We start from the raw sequence: 19,374 nt of genomic DNA, 5'->3' as shown, positions 1-19,374 counted from the left end.
GCTACATTGAGGGCATCTGACTTGAACGTAGTGCCCAATGTTCTCACCCTAAAACTGCTCCTGCAATGCTACAGTCACCAACATTCTCTTTGAATTAAAGATAATGCAACAGCACCAAAAACAAAAAAGCCAACATGTTTATTAATAGATCCCAATACAGTCTCCATTCACTCCAATTGCTTGTGAGTACTCTTCATCAGCACAGAAGATGGAAGACAATGAGCTGGGTCCTACCTCACATACTGCCCAAGTCCCAGCAGGTATGTCCCCAGGAGTCCCCAGAGTGGCCCCAAGAGCTACCCAAGAATGGCAGGGTCTTCCTCACTCAATTCCTGTACTGCAAGGCATGAAAACCAGGCTTCCCAGTCTTGACTCCTCCAGGCGCCCACATGGCCTGAGGTGAGGATGAAGAAGGAGGTACCTGAGGGTGGGCCGGGAAAGAAGCTTGAAGGCATGCATGGTCTTGGTCTTTGTTCTCCTCTCTCTTTCCAAATCACTGTCAGGCAAACTTGGAACTACTCTCTGTCCAGTCTATAATCACTCCTTAGGCTACAAAGGCCATAATTTTTTGTTTTCAATACTTCACTGGATATCCATTTTAATCCTTAAAGTTATATCAAAATATTACGTAAGTATTTTGTTGGTTTTTCTCGGGGGTGACTGGCAGTGGAATTTGGCTCTGAGAGCCATTCCTGGCCTTCCCTGTCTACAGCAGCCTCCCCGTACACCCTCCCACAGGCGCCCTGGGCCTGCCGCCCTCAGCATGGGGGGCCTGGGAATGAGAATGGAGGTCTGGTCCAATGCACAGAATCCTTCAGAAGACATTACTTTGAAGAAGAGAAAATGTGAAAAGTAGGGGAGGGAAGGCTAGGCAGCATATTTTCATGCACAAAAGCAAGTCTGAAATGGAGTTTGAGGGAAAGTGAAATTAAGTTTCATTGTATAAAAGCTCAAATACATCTACTCTATTATAATTATCTTCCTCTGCCATTTTTAAAGCTTCTTTTCAAAGGTTCTTAAAGAACAAACTTAGTTTCCAAAATGAATTTTCAAAGAGATGACTGACATTGTCATCCTAGAAGCAACATTAATAAAAATGATCTTTGTTTTCTGGCAGTAAAGGAATCCAGAGTATTATTTTTTAATATAATAAAACTCACTTAAAAGCAGGTGGGGTGGGGGTAGTGGTGGTGATGATAGTAAGGGATCTGGCACCTTTTGCTAACACTCACTATACCGATTCAGCAACAGTAAGTAATAATAAAAACAAATTCTGTAAAAAGCAGGCTGAAGTTGTATCACTGAATGACATTTTGATCCTATGTGTACTTCAATAATAAAGGAAAAGTATTAGGTTAGAAGTCAGTTCCTTTCCCTAAACAATTTTAGCCACAGATAGAGCCTTTTCAAAAGGTTTGAAAACTGTGACAAAAGTGCACATTAGCCCTGAAGGTTTAAGATTCTCCTACAGTCTGCATTTCTCCAATAAATAAAAGGGAACAATTAAAAAGCCACTTATAAGCATCTCAAAAGCACTGATGCTTAATTTATTGATTCTCTGGAGACTAATAAAAATGCTGAAAGGAAAAAGAACATACATACCAGTGGAAAACACTGATTAATTTGATTAAAATAATCCAATATTCTAAAACAATTTCATTTAAGTTCTTCAAGTTCTCAAAATTATATAGCTAAACATTTAGCAAGGGCTGGGTGTGGTGCCTCATGCCTGTAGTTCTAGCACTTTGGGAAGCCAAGGTGGGAGGACTGCTTGGGCCCAGGAGTTTGAGACCAACTTGTGAAAGATAGTGAGACCCTGTTCTATAGAAAATAAAAAAACTAGCTGGGTGTGGTGGCACACACCTCTAAGTCCCAGCTACTCAGGAGACTGAGGTGGGAGGATCGCTTGAGCCAAGGAATTTGAGGCTGCAGTGAGCTATGATCATGCTACTGCACTCCAGCCTGGACAATGGAGCGAGATTCTACCTCTAAAACATAACAAAACAAACAAACAAACAAACAAGCAAACAAACAAACAAAACCCCAAAATGTTTCAGCTTAAAAATAATAACAAGGAAATAATGAAGAAAACAAAAGTATTGCATTTAAGAATTACGCAAGCAGTAAGGATAAACCCCAGAAATTCCACTGATTATAATATAGAAACAAAGGTATAATGTATTTTCTTAATAAAGACGTACCCAGCTGAATAAGGCACTTCACATTATCGGGCCTCACAGATACTGAAGTTTTACAAATTGAAGGTTTTTGGCAAGCCTCCCTTCAGCAAGTCTGTCAGTGCCATTTATCTGACAGCATGCACTTACTTCATGTCTCTGTGCCACATTTTGGTAATTCCTGTAACATTTCAAACTTTTTCATTGTTATTACAACTGTTATGGTGATCTGTGATGAGTGATCTTTGATGTTACTCTTGTAATTGTTTTGGGGCGCTATGAACTGTGTCCATATAAGACAGCCACCTCTCTTCCCGGTACTGGGCCTCCCTATTCCCTAAGACACACAATATTGAAATTAGAACAAATAATAACCATACAATGGCCTTTAAGTGTTCAAGTGAAAGGAAGAGTTGCAAGTCTCTCACCTTAAATTAAAAGCTGGAAATTATTAAGCGTAGTGAGGAAGGCATATCAAAACCCAAGACAGTTTGAAAGCTAGGCCTCTTACACCAAACAGCCAAGTTGTAAATGCAAAGGAAAAGTTATTGAAGGAAATTAAAAGTGCTACTCCAGTGAACACATGAATGATAGGAAAATGAAATGGCTTTATTGCTGATATGGAGAAAGTGTTAGTGGTCTGGATAGAATACCAAACTTGAGTGGTCTGGATAGATCAAACCAGCCATGATATTCCCTTAAACCAAGCATAATGCAGAGCAAGACCCTAACTTTCTTCAATTCTATGAAGGCTGAGGGAGGTGAGGAAGCTGCAGCAGAAAAGTCTGAAGCTAGCAGAGGTTGGTTCATGAGGTTTAAGAAAAGTAGCCATCTTCATAACATAAAAGTACAAAGTGAAGCAGCAAGTTCTGATGTAGAAGCTGCAGCACATTATCCAGAAGATCTAGCTAAAGTCATTGATGAGGGTGACTACACTAAATCACAGATTTTCAATGTAGATGAAACGGCCTTCTATTGGAAACAGATGCCATCTAGGACTTTCATAGCTGAAGAGGAGAAGTCAATGTCTGGCTTCAAAGGACAGGCTGACTTTTGTGTTACAGGCTCATGCTGCTAGCAAGTTTAAGTTAAAGCCAATGCTCATTTACCATCCTAGGGCCCTTAAGAATCATGCTAAATCTACTCTGCCTGTGCTCTACAAATGGAACAACAAAGCCTGGATGATACCACATCTATTTACAGTATGCTTTACTGAATATTTTAAGCCCACTGTTGAGACCTACTTCTCAGATAAAAGGATTCCTTTCTAAATATTACTGCTCATTTGACAATGCACTTGGTCACCCATGAGCTCTGATGGAGATGTACATGGGATGAATGCTGTTTTCATAACTGCTAACACAACAACATTTTGCAACCCATGGGTCAAGGAGTCATTTTAACTTTCATGTATTATTATACGCAGGATAGATTTTGTGATGCTATAGCTGCCATATATAATTATTCCTCTAATGGGTCTGGTCAAAGTCAATGGAAAAGAGTCACTATTCTAGATGCCATTAAGAACATTTGTGATTCATGGGAGGAAGTCAAAGTATTAATATTAACAGGAGCTTGGAAATTGATTCTAACCCTCAAGGGTGACTTTGAGTGGTTCAACACTTCAATGGAGGAAGTCACCACAGATGTGGTGGAAAGAACAACTAGAATTAGAAGTGGAGCCTGAGGATGTGACTGAATTGCTGCAATCTCATGATCACACTTGAATGGATAAGAAGTTGCTTCCTATGGGTAAGCAAAGAAAGTGGTTTCTTGAGATGAAATCTACTTGTGATGAAGACGCTGTGACCACTGTTGAAATGACAACAAATGATTTAGAATATTATATTAACATGGTTGATAATGCACCGACAAGGTTTGAGAGGATTGACTCCAATTTTGAAAGAAGTTCTACTATGGGTAAAATGCTATCCAACAGCATCCCACGCTATAGAGAAATCTTTTGCGAAAAGCAAAGTCAACTGATGTGGCAAATTTCATTGTCTTATTTCAGGAAATTGCCACAGTCACCCAAACCTTCAGCAACTACCACCCTGATTAGTCAGCAACCGTCCACACTGAGGAAAGACCCTCCACCAGCAAAAAGATTATGCCTCATTGAAGGCTCAGATGATCATCTGTACTTTTAGCAATAATGTATTTTTTAATTAAGGTAGATATATTTTTTAAGACATAATGCTATTGCTCACTTAACAGACTACAGTATAATATAAACATAACTTTTCTATGCACTAGGAAACAAAAAATGTGTGTGACTTGCTTTATTATGATATTCACTTTATTGCAGTGATCTGGAACTGAGCCTGCAATAATTCCAAGATATGCCTGTACTAGAAAAGACAATCAAGAAAGGATATTAATTTGCAGAATTGTCCACGTCTGCAAAGGGAGGTGTAACCATCTTGGTTCTGAAGAGTCAGGAGGAAAGATGTCTTCTGATCAAGCAAAGTGGGGGACAAGAGAATGAGCACAGCTCCCAGGAGGAGGCAAGGTCCTGACAGCTCATGTGCCCTGTGGCTCTGAGCACAAGATTAAGTGTTACACGGAAAGCTCATGGCTTTGGGGTTAGAGTAGACAAGTCTGTTAACCTCCCTGAACCTCAGTTCTTTCAACTGTAAAGGGGAAATGCTGGCATCTAGCGAGGAAGCCTGCTCTGCATCATGAAAAATTACTTCATTTGGGACCAAGCATGGGCTTGGCACATCACAGCTCCTCGATCCAAGAAACAATGATTATTCATTTTCTATTGCTGTAATTTTTATTCCTCTATCACAAGCTGCTCAGAAGAACATAACTGAGGCTCAGGAATACAATACTAGGATCCAGAAAATTTCCTAAGACATGGGCAGAATAAAAGGGGCTACCATGTTATCTATAAGTTGTTTCTATCACTATAGAAATCAACAATAAGAAAAGGTTTCCTGTACTGAACAGATAACATCTTGTGTTTGATGCTGTCCTGACTGCATTGCTTACAGGTCACTAATTCTCCCAGCTGTCCTTTGAGGTAGATATTATTATTACCTTTGAGGTGGACATTAAATCTTGGCAAATAAGAATTTAAACCCAGAAGCATCAAGCTCCATGCTGTGGTTGCATTTTTTATGGTTCTTAACAACACTGCACTTTTACTCCCTGGAATGAGCTGTTACCTATAAACAGTCCTACCAATAGGGCCTTCTCTTATTGTTGGGATGTTTTGATGGAACAAGAGATCTAAAACACTGATGATTTTCCCAGATGAATGCACAATATTAATACCAAACACACATTTCTTACAACTTCCATAAAAGTATTATCAAATATCGGTGACTGTTAAAACATAGTTCCTATGTAGGTGATAACCACAGCATATTGGCATAAAAGGTAAAAGGCAGTAATGATAGAAAATTTTAAGTATATTACTAAAAGCGGAGTATAATGGGCATAAAGACTGAATAGCAATCTAGTCATTTTTTTAAGGAAATCATGACATTAAGCTTTATTCTCTTTGAGCAATTCGGTTTGCAAATAATTTTCACTGATCATAATCCTTCTGACCAGGCTGTGAGACAGGCAAGCAGCATATTTGATGTGAATTTTACAAATGAAGAAACAGACTTAGACAATTTACAGGGTGACATAGTTTGGATATTTGTCCCGGCCCAAATCTCATACTGAATGTAATTCCCAGTTGGGAAGTGGAGGTGGGGCCTGGTGAGAGATGTTTGGATCATGGGAGCAGATCCTTCATGAGTGGCTTGGGCCATCTCCTTGGGGTAAGTGATATCTTACTCTAAGTTCGCACGAGATCTGGTCTCTTAAAAACGTGTGGCATCTGGCTGAGAGTGGTGGCTCACACCTGTAATCTCAGCACTTTGGGACGCCAAGGTGGATAGATCACTTGAGGTCAGGAGTTCACAACCAGCTTGGCCAACATGGCAAAACCCCATCTCTACTAAAAATACAAAATTAGCCAGGCATGGTGGTAGGCGCCTATAATCCCGGATACTCAGAAGGCTGAGGCAGAAGAAGAATTGCTTGAACCGGGGAGGCAGAGGTTGCAGTGAGCCGAGATCACGTACTGCCCTCCAGCCTGGGTGACAGAGTGAGACTCTGTCTACACACACACACACACACACACACGTGTGTGTGGCATCTCCCTCCTCACTCTCTGTCTTGCTCCTGCTTTCACCATGTGACATGCCTTCTTCCTCTTTGTCTCCCGCCATGGTTGTAAGGGGAAGATTAGAGGCTTCTGAGGCCTCCACAGCAGCCAAGCAGACGCTAGCACCATGCTTCCTGCAAAGCCTGCAGAATGCTGAGCCAATTAAACCTCTTTTCTTTATAAATTACCCAGTCTCGGGTATCTTTATAGCAATGCAAGAAAAGTCTCACACACAGGGTGACTTCAGGTCACACAATTAGTAAATGACCCAGGCGAGATTCAAACCCATCTTCCTGTGTCTGTGCCAAGTGTTCTCTTAATTTGTGATACTGCCTTTAAAAAGTATTAAGTTGTATGAATTGTTTACATCAGAGAGATTAGATGTCACTTATTCTACCAAATGAAACTTCAGTCATTTGGTGAGAACTGGGAGGTGGAACCCCTGAGCACAGCCTGCTCCAATCAAAATCCTTTGTGTTTGGCAAAAGACAGTTTTGACGCATCCATCCACGGTAATCTGTTAACTTTCCAGCCAGAAGCCACATTGGCCCATTTATTTCCCCAATGTCCCAGCCCCAGTGAGTGATCTAATATGCAAACCCAGTCATATTTTTTGCCTCAGTAAAAATTCTTCTACAGTTTAAAAAAATGAGAAACAAATAATTAAAACAAAACAAATAAACAAATACTCATGGAAGCATGTGCCTGGCACAGAACCAGGATTGGAAATACAGAGGTAAAATCACAGAGGACAGGCCTGGCCCTGAAGGATCTGGTAGGTGGCCAGGAGAAGCAGTCACCAGTCAGTGCAGTTAATCTAGGGCTGAGCTCTCTGGGAGAGCTGCAGGACACAGATGGGCAGGGGACCAGGGTGGGCTCTCCAAGGAGGTGACATCTGGGCCATAGCTGGGAGGGGAGTGGAAATAAGTGAGAGAAAGAGAGAGAGAGAGAGAGAGAGACTGTGGAGAGACTGTGTGTGTGTGTGCAGGCAGGACAGAGGGAAGAAAAAAGAGAGAAGATTCCATGAAAGAAACATCAGCTGCAAAATAAACCCACAAAATGGCATGGAACCACCCAGGATATTCTCAGGCATATATTTACAGGTGGAACAGAGGCTGCCCCAGGAAGTGAGTAGAAGCCAGAGGCTTCCCCATTAGAGGAAGTCTGGATTTATGCTGAGGGCAATGGGGAGACACTGATGGGTTATTAAGCTGGGAGGAAAGACCCTGCAGCCACAGGGTGGAACGGGGATTGGAGATCTGAGAAAGACAAATATGAACTAAGACAGTGATTGTGGGGGATGGAAGGTAAAGTGAAAAGGAGGGGACGGAGTGTCATTACTGTCCCCAAGAGGTGAGAAGACAAGTTTTTGCAGGAGTCAGTATAAGCCTGCAAATTGGAGTGACCTTCCTGATTGGGTCTGAATTTATAGCAATGGCTTATTTGAAGCAATCTTTCTCAATTACTCTTCTTATTTTTTAAAAAAAGATTGCTTCAAAGGTAAAGGCAGGGTGTTCTTTCATAGTTCTGCATTCTATGGAAGGTTCATGATATTTAACTTTTATTTAGGGATGAAAATATAATTTAAAACTCCACCTGTTCCTGATATGTCCCACTAGTTAAACGAAGGTCTAGGGTCTTCTTATCTGTAATAAATGTTTCAGGTGATAATTACTCCTGCCGGCAAGAAAAAGATGAGGTTCATTCAATAAACATTTATTGCACTCTTAATTAGGTTACAGGTATTGCATGATATTCAAAAACTAAATTATTAAAATCATTTTGTGATCAAACGATTTCGCATTTCTGATTACATTTTTATATGTTTTACATAACGTTTAGCCTAGAGAAATGCACACTCTCAACATTCAATATGGTCATGAGTCACTTAATGATGGGGATATATTCTGAGAAGTGCCTCATTAGGCCATTCCATCTTTGTGCAAACATCATAGGGTGCACTTATAAAACCCTAGATGGTACAGCCTACTACACCCCTAGGCTGTATGGTAGAGCCTATTGCTCCTACGCTACAGAGCTATATGGATGTGACGCTACTGAATAGTCTAGGCAACTGTAAAACGTGGGAAGTATCTGTAAACCTAAAGTAAATGTAGAAAAGGTGCAATGAAAAGACAGTATTATAATCTTTCAGGACCACTGCTGTATACGCAGTCTGTTGAATGAAATGTCCTTATGCTGTGCACAACTGCACGTAAATCTAATTAATGCTCCTGAGTGATGGTCAAACCTTGTGTGTTTTTAATTTTATTGACTAGGATGACCACTGTTTAGGTCTCTTTAACTTCTTGTATCTTAGGCTTTTCTACTGATTGCTCTCCTACTTGGTGAACCTATCTAACTACCTCCTCCTCAGGTTTCAGTTTAAGTAACACATTCTCAGTAAGACACTCCTGATTCTCCTGTTGAGATTTCATTCTTCTGTCATATACTCTTAGAGTACCCTGTACTTTTCTAGACAGCTTTTATCACAACCCTAGCACAATGACTTGAAGATAATAAGTGTTCAGTAGATATCTGGTGAATGAACGAAGAATAACTGAACAGTAGCCAAGTGTCAATCCTAACATTTCCTACAACACTTTTCAATGCTATGAAGGGCCAGGATTTTAACCAGGTACTAATAACTGGACAGAGCTCTTACTACTTCTCATTGAGTGGAAAATACGTTGATACAGGACAGGAAAACACTTAGCAGGTAGAAGTAGAGATGAGATGGAACTGGGCCATACATACATGTCAAAAGGGACATGATTATATGGGAAAAAACACCAAAACCACTCCCTAATCTTTCTGCTATCTGATTGAAGAGCTGAATATTAATTTAATTAAGTTGCAACGAAATACAGGTAAGCCTCACAAGTGTAATATAATATACTTAACAAAAAATAGTTATTGAGGAAATAGAAGGCATATCAGCACTTCTGTGTACCCTGGTGTTCTTATAATAAATAGTTACAATGTGTATACTTATAAGTGCTGATTGATAAAATGCTCTGCTGAAGAGAATGATGTAAAACATAATTCCTTCTGTATCTGTGCCCTCATCCCTCTCCCCACCACCAAAATAGGATGAAGCAGAAATGTAACATGAGGAATGTGGTCAGGGCCTCTGAGTTGGTCCTCAGTTCTAAAAGTCTAGTGCTCTAAGAAGCATACTGGCTTAGTGGTCACACATGACTTTATCAACCTCTTGGAATTTGTAACCTTTCCTCACATTTCACATATGTGAAAGTGAGGCATCTATAGTCAAATCAGTTAATCTTTCTCAAAATTTCCAAGATCCTCTCCAGGAAAGGCTATCAGCCTTAGCTTGGAACACCTCTAGAAGTTCATCCCTTAAACTCTCTAAATCAATAACTGTGATTAAGAAGACCCAAGAGTTCCCGAGAGCAAATGGCAGAGCAGCTTTACAATTCGTAAAGTAATATGTTGTTCAGTGCAGCCATTTGCAATCTTTTAGTGCTCTGAGTTTGTAATTGAAACTATTTCTAATTTATTCCACTATTAACATTTAATGATGGTCTATCTAGGTGAGGGAAAAGAAAAAGCATCAACTTTCTGTACGGTCAATGGAAAATGAAGTAGACTTTAATGTCTCCCTTCTTCCTGCCGAATGGCTTCTGTGCAGCTGGTCAATAAGAGGGGAACACATAACACAACCCAGCCCTCGCCTCCAGGAATGTACAAGGTGTGGCCTCCACTGTTAAGGACATTCGAGAGTTTTCATGGAGTCTGTAGGTCCAACTCAAATATTTGCCTTTTCAGAGACAGCCATGGATTCTTTTGGGGATAGCGAAGCAGTATAAAAAACTTAGGTTTTCCCCAGCCATAGATAAGAATGAGCCACAATCACCCACTAAGTGTGCTGCTGGCATGCCTTCTGAAGCCGAGAGAAGCATTTCACACTAGCTTTTAGTAACCAGAGGTGCCACCCACATCCACTGAGTAGGCGTCATGGTCATACCCCAACACGTACAGTCATGGTCACAAAATTGATGCACACAGGCTCACAGCAAAGGGGTTAGGGTGCAATATAAGGAAGGTAGGAGAAGCAACAAAAGAAAGATCCAGAAGGTTCTTCCAAACAAGAGATACTAAGAACAATTTTTTACTGCTTATGAAAATTGGGGTTTAAAAATATTTATATAATTAATGATTTCCAGTGAATTATTGGAAAGTCATTGCTAGCTAGTTTTTCAATTTCAAGTGTTCTAGTATTTACTTTAACAATGCCCCAGACAGTATTTTTAACATCAATATATTCTCTTTTTTTCCTTCTAAAAAGGACTAAGTGTAGGGTCCAGCCCCACAGGGTCGGTGGGTCTCTCCTCGTGTGTGGCGAAGAGAGAGTGTAGAAATAAAGACACAAGACAAAGAGATAAAAGAAAAGGCAGCTGGGCCTGGGGGACCACTACCACCAATGCGCAGAGACTGTTAGTGGCCCTGAATGTCTGGCTGCGCTGTTATTTATTGGATACAAAGCAAAAGGGGCAGGGTAAAGAGTGTGAGTCATCTCCAATGATAGGTAAGGTCACATGGGTCACGTGTCCACTGGACAGGGGCCCCTTCCCTGCCTGGCAGCCGAGGCAGAGAGGGAGAGGAGACAGAGAGAAAGACAGCTTACGCCATTATTTCTACATATCAGAGACTATTAGTACTTTCACTAATTTACTACTGCTATCTAGAAGGCAGAGCCAGGTGTATAGGATGGAATATGAAGGCGGACTAGGAGTGTGACCACTGAAGCACAGCATCGCAGAGAGACGGTTAGGCCTCCGGATAACTGTGGGCAAGCCTGACTGATGTCAGGCCCTCCACAAGAGGTGGAGGAGCAGAGTCTTCTCTAAACTCCCCTGGGGAAAAGGAGATTCCTTTTCCCGGTCTGCTAAGTAGCGGGTGTTGTTCCTTGACACTTTTCGCTACCGCTAGACCATGGTCCGTCTGGCAATGGGCGTCTTCCCAGATGCTGGCGTCACCGCTAGACCAAGGAGCCCTCTGGTGGCCCTGTCCGGGCATAACAGAAGGCTCGCACTCTTGTCTTCTGGTCACACCTCACTATGTCCCCTCAGCTCCTATCTCTGTATGGCCTCCTGGTTTTCCCCAGGTTATGATTATAGAGCGGGGATTATTATAATATTGGGATAAAGAGTAATTACTACCAACTAATGATTAATGATATTCATATATATAATCATATCTAAGATCTATATCCAGTATAACTATTCTCGTTTTATATTTTATTATACTGGAACAGCTTGTGTCCTCGGCCTCTTGCCTCAGCGCCTGGGTGGCTTGCTGCCCACAACTAAGTGTTTTTGATTTCTCTAAATCCTATTTCTAATGAAAATCAGCATCTGGCGTTTATGAAACCCCCTTCATCCATGCCCTCAGGGTTAGCTCTATCTTAACTGGGCCCAGCACATCCTCCAGCCTTTATGCCGCTCCTATTAGTTTGTTCTGAGGCCCCACGCCCTCTAACCCATCCTCCGTTGCTGCTGCAGCTTTTCCTTACATTTTTTTCCCTGACCTGAATCCCTTGAATGGCTATTCATTGGTATGGAGTACAAGGTCATCTAATTTATCCTCTATCTCCCTTGCTTCTTCTCCCATCCCACCCCTCTCTGATTATGACACACTTCTCATTCTCAGATCAGGCCAAACTCAGTCCTCCCTGTCTTCATGGAGCCAACCTGTCTCTCTCATTTTTTATTCCTTGCCACATATCTAACCTCCCCGGCAACATACTCCACATCACATAGATGCTCTGAACAACAGCTGTCTGTCAAGATTCAGCTACTTGGCCCCAGGGTTACCTCCTCTCTGAAGTCTTAGCTGGCTCTTCCCTGTACTGACCACTCCCTGGTCAGGCCACTTGTTCCCATAGTCATCCCTACTTACTACAGGACACTAGATTCCATGTTGCTCCCTTTCCCATCTACATTGCCAGCCCCTGGAGGAGAGAGCCCATAGCAGCCTCCTCCATATCCCCAATGCTTAGCACCACCTTGTGCTGGGAACCTCATGAGTACTTAACAAATGCAATCCTAGCACAGCTGTAAGATATAAGGGGTATTATCCTTGCTGTGGAAAGACAGGCAAGCCCAGGCACAGAGATGTTAAGATGGAATTTTTAACAGTGGCATAACTACAAGTGGAGAGAGCCTGGATTTGAAACTATGTTTATCTAATTCCAAAATGTGTCCTTTCCCTATGTCATGCACTCATTTTAAAAATTAGGCCCATAATTTATGTGATATATAAAGTGAGTGATTATTTGAATATTAGAAGTTTCCTCCTTAACATTTGCCAAAGGAAGAATGAAAAATTCTGTGTAAAAGGCTATGTGCGACACTTGACATGATCTTGTATTTTAGGGGCAATAATCGTATTAATTATTGATGGATTCAGTAGTTTCTAATTAATTTAGAGTAAGCATTATTTAGATCTGGAAACCATATATTGATTCATTTTATTTTTATTTTGTTTTAAAATTTTAAAATTTAATTATAATTGAGATACGGTCTCGATTTGCTGCCCAGGCTAGTCTTGCACTCCTAGGCTCAAGCAATCCTCCAACCTTGGCCTCCCAAAGTGCTGGGATTACAGGTATGAACCACCATGTCTAGCCCCTATATTGATTTATAATAGGCTATAATAGGTTAAAATAAAGCCACTTTAAAATTTATATTACAAAACATTTATATCTTTTGTTTTTTTTTTGAGACAGGGTCTGGCTCAGCTGCCCAAGTTGGAGTGCATAATCCCAGCTCACTGCTGCCTTGACCTCCTGAGCTCAAGCAATCCTCCCACCTTGGCCTCCCCAAGTGTTAGAATTACAGTCATGGGCCACTGCGCCTGGCCAGAATATTTATATCTTAAGGTAAACTTTGCATTGCAAGGTTTTACACTGTAAGTTTTTTGTTTCTCAAAATAATATTGTCATTCCAGCAGGAAAATACTATAAAGGGATAAATTTTTTGAATAAATAATAGAATTTAGCTGGCTCCTCTAAGCCAGGATCAAACTCCTGAACAAACCCATTCTGATTAAAAGAACAAATTCTGGAATCTGGGGAGTTAATTCTAACATAATTATAAGGACTGAATTATTATAAAATGGCATGTAAATCACAAATATCTTTTTTAAATAAAGTGGAAGGAGATTCATATACTTAAAGGGTGACTAGAACATTAGACTTTGTTGAATTACATAAGTAATACATCTCACTGGTTCTTCATACCCATGCCACATTGTGAAATTTACTATGTTGCCAAGTGTTTATTTACTTTTAGAGTGGTTATAAACAGAAGACCGTTTTGTTTGCTTTATGGCTAAGTTTATTCAGTTAAGCTGATAATAACCACAATCACATAATGATTCAGGGATCAATAGGGAAACACATCCATTTTTTTTTCTGAGTTATTATATAGATTTGGGGTCAGGGGAGTTTGCTAATTATTTATAAGATCAATTCCTGAAAACTTGCAAATGCACAAATAAACAGGTAGCTCCACGCAATCAAATTTAAGATTCATCAGAGAAATCCGAATTTATATGAATTCTATTTATGATTCTGTTGATAGAGGAAATAATTATATTTTTCATGTAAAATTAGATTTTTCATGATATCAGATTTGAATAAAATGAGACAAAGGAAATGCTGGAGGACTAGGGCTGGTCTTATGAATAGAAATGTGTAATGCGAACGACTGCTAAGGCAAGAGTAAACACTTACATGGTGTTGAGTATGTGCAAAGCATGGTTTGAAGTGTTAAATAATATCACCTCATTTAGTCTTCACAAGAACCCCGTGAGGTTGGCATGCTCAAAGGCTCCTTGCGTGGAGAAGAGAATGGGATGTCTAGAAGTTAGTGTTAATGGACTGAACATCTCTTTCCTTGGATTTACAGACAGTGAGATAAACAAATGGGTTGCTGCTGCTTGAGAAAAAAAAAACATGCTTTATGCTTCATAATCTTGAACTACTAAACCATAACCATTTGTATGCCAACAACCATAATTTCTGAGAAACGTTTTAAAACAAAAATGCATGATTATCTCCTGTCTTTCTTAAAAAAATTTTTTTTTGTAGAGGGTCTCTCTATGTTGGGCCTCTCTATGTTGTCCAGGCTGATCTTGAATTCCTGTGTTCAAGCAATCCTCCAGCCTCAGCCTCCTGAGTACAGTCACACACAACCATGCCTAGGTTGGGACTACAGGCACATAACCATGCTCAGCTATGTTTTTTGTTTGTTTTTGTTTTTTAGTTTTCTTTTTTGTAGAGACAGGGTCTTGCTACATTGCCCAGGCTGGTCTCAAACTCCTGGCCTCAAGCGATCCTCCCACCTTTGCCTCCCAAAGTGCTGGGACAGACTTTCATTAACAATAATAATCTCTCTCTGGCTTCAGTTCCACATTTGAGGTGCCCTGCTTTCCAAATTGAACACTGCTGTGCTTTTAGGAAGGGTCATGTCAGTATTGGTGAATATGCTCCTTGAATTTGCCAGGGGCACTGTGCATCCTGTCTCTAATACCTACTCTGGAGGCTGAGGCAGGGGGATAGCTTCAGCCTCAGAAGGTCAAGACTGCAGTGAGCTACAATTGCACCACTGTACTCTAGCCTGGGCAACAGAGTGAAAACCTGTCTCAAAAAAAGAATAAATAAACAAATGAAAGAAAATTACACTTTTCCGTATCTTATTAATGAAAAAACTTTGAATCCATGAACAGACATTAAAATTCTCTCCTACGTGCTAGTTTACTGGCTGGAATGATGGAATTGTGCTCTTCTTGGCCATTAGGATTTAAATAATTTTATGTGACAGAGCTGATGTGTCGATCAATAAAAAGACAACAGTCATTTACATTGAGAGTTTAGTGCAATTTCAAGAATCTACATGAACCAAGCTGAGTGTTTGTAGGGAAATCAATACATGACCACCTTACTTAGTGAAGTGCGTAAACGAAATTCGACTGAATTTTCAACATCAATGAATATGGATTAAAGAAAAAAATCAAACCAATTGAAAAAAATGGGTTTTGGAAATAGCACAATGACAGTATTTTTGAACACACGATACTGTGCAAAATCCAGGAAAGCAAACAGATGTTCGCTTCCATTTCCCTCCTCCTTCTAGTATTTATCTTATCATTTGGGAAAAGCTTTCTTGTACTGCAGTTTGATTACATGTGCATTTTGCAGATTTCCAGATGTGTTCAAATGTTTTAATTTAAATTATGGCTTTATATTTAGGTCCATATGATTCTGTAATCAGAGTTCTTATTTGTCTAAACATTACATGAAATTGAGAATTTTAATATGCCCTATTTAGTTAAAGGGTACTATACACATTTTTTCCCCAACCTAGTCTTTCTCGCTATATTGGTCTTCCATCTATTCTACAGATAATCAGTCCAATTAAGTTGTCCTATATAATGAATCCCTTGAAGACAACATTCACTTTTCTGCAAAAAAAAAAAAAAAAAAAAAAAAAATCTTTTCAACAGGTGAGGTTGAAATAATTTCCTCTCTCAAATGTGTGCCAACACAATTTACCCATTTAAGATAGGCATCCTTCCAATAAAGATGATGTCTACAGCAGGTTTCCCCATAATGCATACTGAATGATGTCCCTTAAGGATTGATCATGATTCTAAGATTACATATTTGAATAATGAACATGGATATATTTATTAATTTCAAGATGCTAACAGGGGAAGAAGGTATTAGAGACTGGATGCAAAGTATCCCTGGCAAATTCAAGGAGCATATTCACCAATACTGACATGACTCTTCTTAAAAGCACAGCAGTGTTGAACTTGGAAACTAGGATGTTATGACAACTATAAAAGAGGGTGAGGCAACACAAAGTGATGAAATGATGTAAGGTCTGCAGTGAAAGTTATGTATTTTGGACTCTGACAAGCATTTGGATCTGTATTTTTATAGATGTAAGAATAGGAAGCCTGAGGAGACCAAGAACTATTAGTAAGGTCCCAAAGTCTCTGAAAAACAACTAGACCTGTGTAAAAGTAAGCAACAACAAAATAATGTCTTAGTGAGGCATATACTAGAAATAGGAACAGTAGTTTGGAGTGTGCCTGGCACCTTGTAAAGACTAGGGAAGAGGACTAGGGAAGGGGTGCAGGTATATTGCCCAAAGAGCAATTATTTTAAAATTTAGTCTTGGCCAGGCATGGTGGCTTACGCCTGTAATCCCAGCACTTTGGGAGGCCAAGAAGGGCAGATCACCTGGGGTCAGGAGTTCAAGACCAGCCTGGTCAACATGATGAAACGCTGTATCTACTAAAAATACAAAAATTAGCTGGGCGCGGTAGCACGTCTGTAATCCCAGCTACTTGGGAGGCTGAGACAGAAGAAATCACTTGAACCTGGGAGGCAGAGGCTGCAGTGACCTGAGATAAGGCCACCGCATTCCAGCCTGGGCAACTAGAGTGAGACTCCATCTCAAAAACAAACAAACCAACAAAACTTGGTCTTGGAAAGATCTATACAAAGATGTGAACGAAAATCCAACTGAAACAGTTTGAAAGTAAGATACAAGTATAGAAAATGTACAAAAGGTATCTATATAAGAACAAAGTACCATGGGAAAACTGGCTGTTTTTGAAAAATGATTAAGCTTTCAGCTTCCTTCAGTTTGGAGACATTGAAGCTGAGTGAACTCTTAACTATTCACATGATCATGATGCTTTGCAGTAAAATATTGAGTGCTGTCCCAATGACCCTTTATTGCTGAGTCTGAGCAACTGTTAAGTGGGTCAGAAACAAATGACACTCCCAAGGCCATGGTCAGAGCATACATTTTCATTTAATAAATTTCAGCTTTTAAAGTCAAAAAAGACTGACCCATGGCCATGGGTACACTTGAGTCTTGGATAGCATCTAATGCATGCCTTGGGTCCATCGGATTAGTGCAACCTTTCAGTGCCACCCACAGGAATCAACCCAGAGGGCCTGGGCAGTGTCAAGCACATCACTCGAAATGTAGCAGTAACACTATCTCCAATTTGAAATAGAGCTTTTATATATTTCATAGTATTCTCACAAACTGCATCTATGAACAGCGAGCATAAAACCTTATATGAGCTACTGTGTTGCATTATTCTACAGTATAAACTAAAAATTGTTTTAAACATTTTGGAGATTTTTCAAATAAAAATTTCTGTGACTCTTCCCTAATCTGACTTCACTAAAAACTAATACTATTCTGGTTTTACTTATGACTTTATGAACCAAAACCTCCATATATATTTTACTGAATAGAAAGAAATCTAACTGATTGCCTTATGATACCGCAGTGAAAACATGATCAAATATAGCTAGGTGTCAAAAGATTAATGAAATCAAATTCTACAAAAGGAACATGAAAATAAACCCTATAATGCCTTAATTGTCAATGTAAATGTTTCTTCCAAGTACTCTATTCAAAGTAATAGATGACTCTGAAGGGAAACTATTCCAATAATACAAAGGGAAAATATTTAAATCCCTCCGAATCAAGTAGAAATTTCACTTATGTAGATTAATGAGTTTATGACAAGTTGATACTCCAGAGCTATTCAGGCATCCTTTGCTCTGTCTTGGAAATAGTAAATTTATTTTATTCAGTCACTGTAAAAGTTACACTTTATAATTGCTTAGCTATATAAATCATCATGGAATAAGATGCGGGCCTAGATGTTGGTAATTACCTCTAATCTGTTCAGATAAAGACTTCACAATGTTCTTTCCAATAATCTGTTGTTTTTTTTTAAAAAAAACAACTATATATCCCATATTCTTTTGAGAAATTAGCCAATTTACTAAAAATTAAATGACATAAAACCCAAAGTAAACACACAAATGAAAAAATCCAAACATCCATTCAAAGAACAGAGCTGAGAACAAAAATGTCATCTGCCCTTGGGTAACCAAATTGCATCAAGCAGTCACGTTTTAATTTAAAACTACCTCCTCAACAGACTAGTGCTTTGTTCCTTATCTTCAAAAGAACAACTCACTTGCATCAGAATAAAACCCTTTAAACAATACTTGATCACCTTACATCAAAGCCCTTTCATTTTCCTCAGTCATTACTTTTAATTAGAACTAATAAAGATATGGATTTACATGCTGGCTGAGATTTGCAGCTAATCCCTAGAAAACACATTGGAGGAATTAATCAACTTGATTTAGTTTTCTTCTCTCTAGAGCCGGCCCACCCCTCTGTTCCGTACCTGACAGGTGCTCCTCTGCTGTGGGCAGGTTTCAGCATGACTGTCACGGTATTGTCAGTTTGATTCAAAGGTGTCTCAAGTTCATAAGCTGGCATAGAGGGTGCTGGGGAAAAAGGCATAGAATAGGAGACTCATTATTTCTGGTTTATCTTCTCAGTTAAGTTTCCACTTTCTTCTACAAAGAGCACTAAGAACACAGTGCATTTACTTTACATTGCAGTTATCAACAACCACGAGCAAGCGTCACATATATTCCCTACACAGAATCACAGGGACAGCTGCTAAAAGCAGCCCATACTGTCCTCTGTGATCTTGAGTTGAAGTTGGGAGATGGTATGAGGGGGCTTGTAAGGTGTAATATTCTGTTTCTTGATTTGGATTCTGGCTAAATGAGCACAGCTTGTGAAAAATCACCGAGCTGTACACTTAAACAATTGGTACACTTTTCTGTACATATGAATTCTCAAATAAACTGTTTATGCTAAAGGCATATTTAAAAAAATCATTGGACTTTACAATTATTCCATCTAAATCAAGGTTTTTCATGTACCAGAGACTCATTGGGGATTTAAAGAGGACAGTGGGAATCAGAGAGATTTGTTGGAATTAATTAGTGACAATCTGTGGGCTCTTAGAAAAGCATGACAGTGGAAAATACATAGGAACTGAAGTAAGAAAGGCTTGGGTTTGACTTTTTGCTGTGTTTTGTTTTAACTAGCATAAGAGCTTTTATATATCTCAAAATGGGGGAAACTACCCTCTACG

The 19,374-nt window shown here is 39.7% G+C and overlaps 1 protein-coding gene across 18 annotated transcripts in view; it reads right to left on the bottom strand.

Annotated features, from left to right (window-relative positions):
- Positions 1–19,374, bottom strand: part of PTPRM (protein tyrosine phosphatase receptor type M) — an 834,094-nt gene that overhangs the window by 301,232 nt on the left and 513,488 nt on the right. For all 18 annotated transcript variants that reach the window (XM_055238011.2, XM_055238031.2, XM_055238021.2 and 15 more), the window contains one exon: positions 18,610–18,712. In XM_055238011.2, the coding sequence (XP_055093986.1) occupies positions 18,610–18,712 (103 nt within the window). The remainder of the gene's footprint in view (positions 1–18,609; positions 18,713–19,374) is intronic.

This window comes from Symphalangus syndactylus, chromosome 1 (assembly GCF_028878055.3).
Source record: "Symphalangus syndactylus isolate Jambi chromosome 1, NHGRI_mSymSyn1-v2.1_pri, whole genome shotgun sequence".
Lineage (NCBI taxonomy): Eukaryota > Metazoa > Chordata > Mammalia > Primates > Hylobatidae > Symphalangus > Symphalangus syndactylus.
This window is presented reverse-complemented; position numbering and strand designations above follow the sequence as displayed.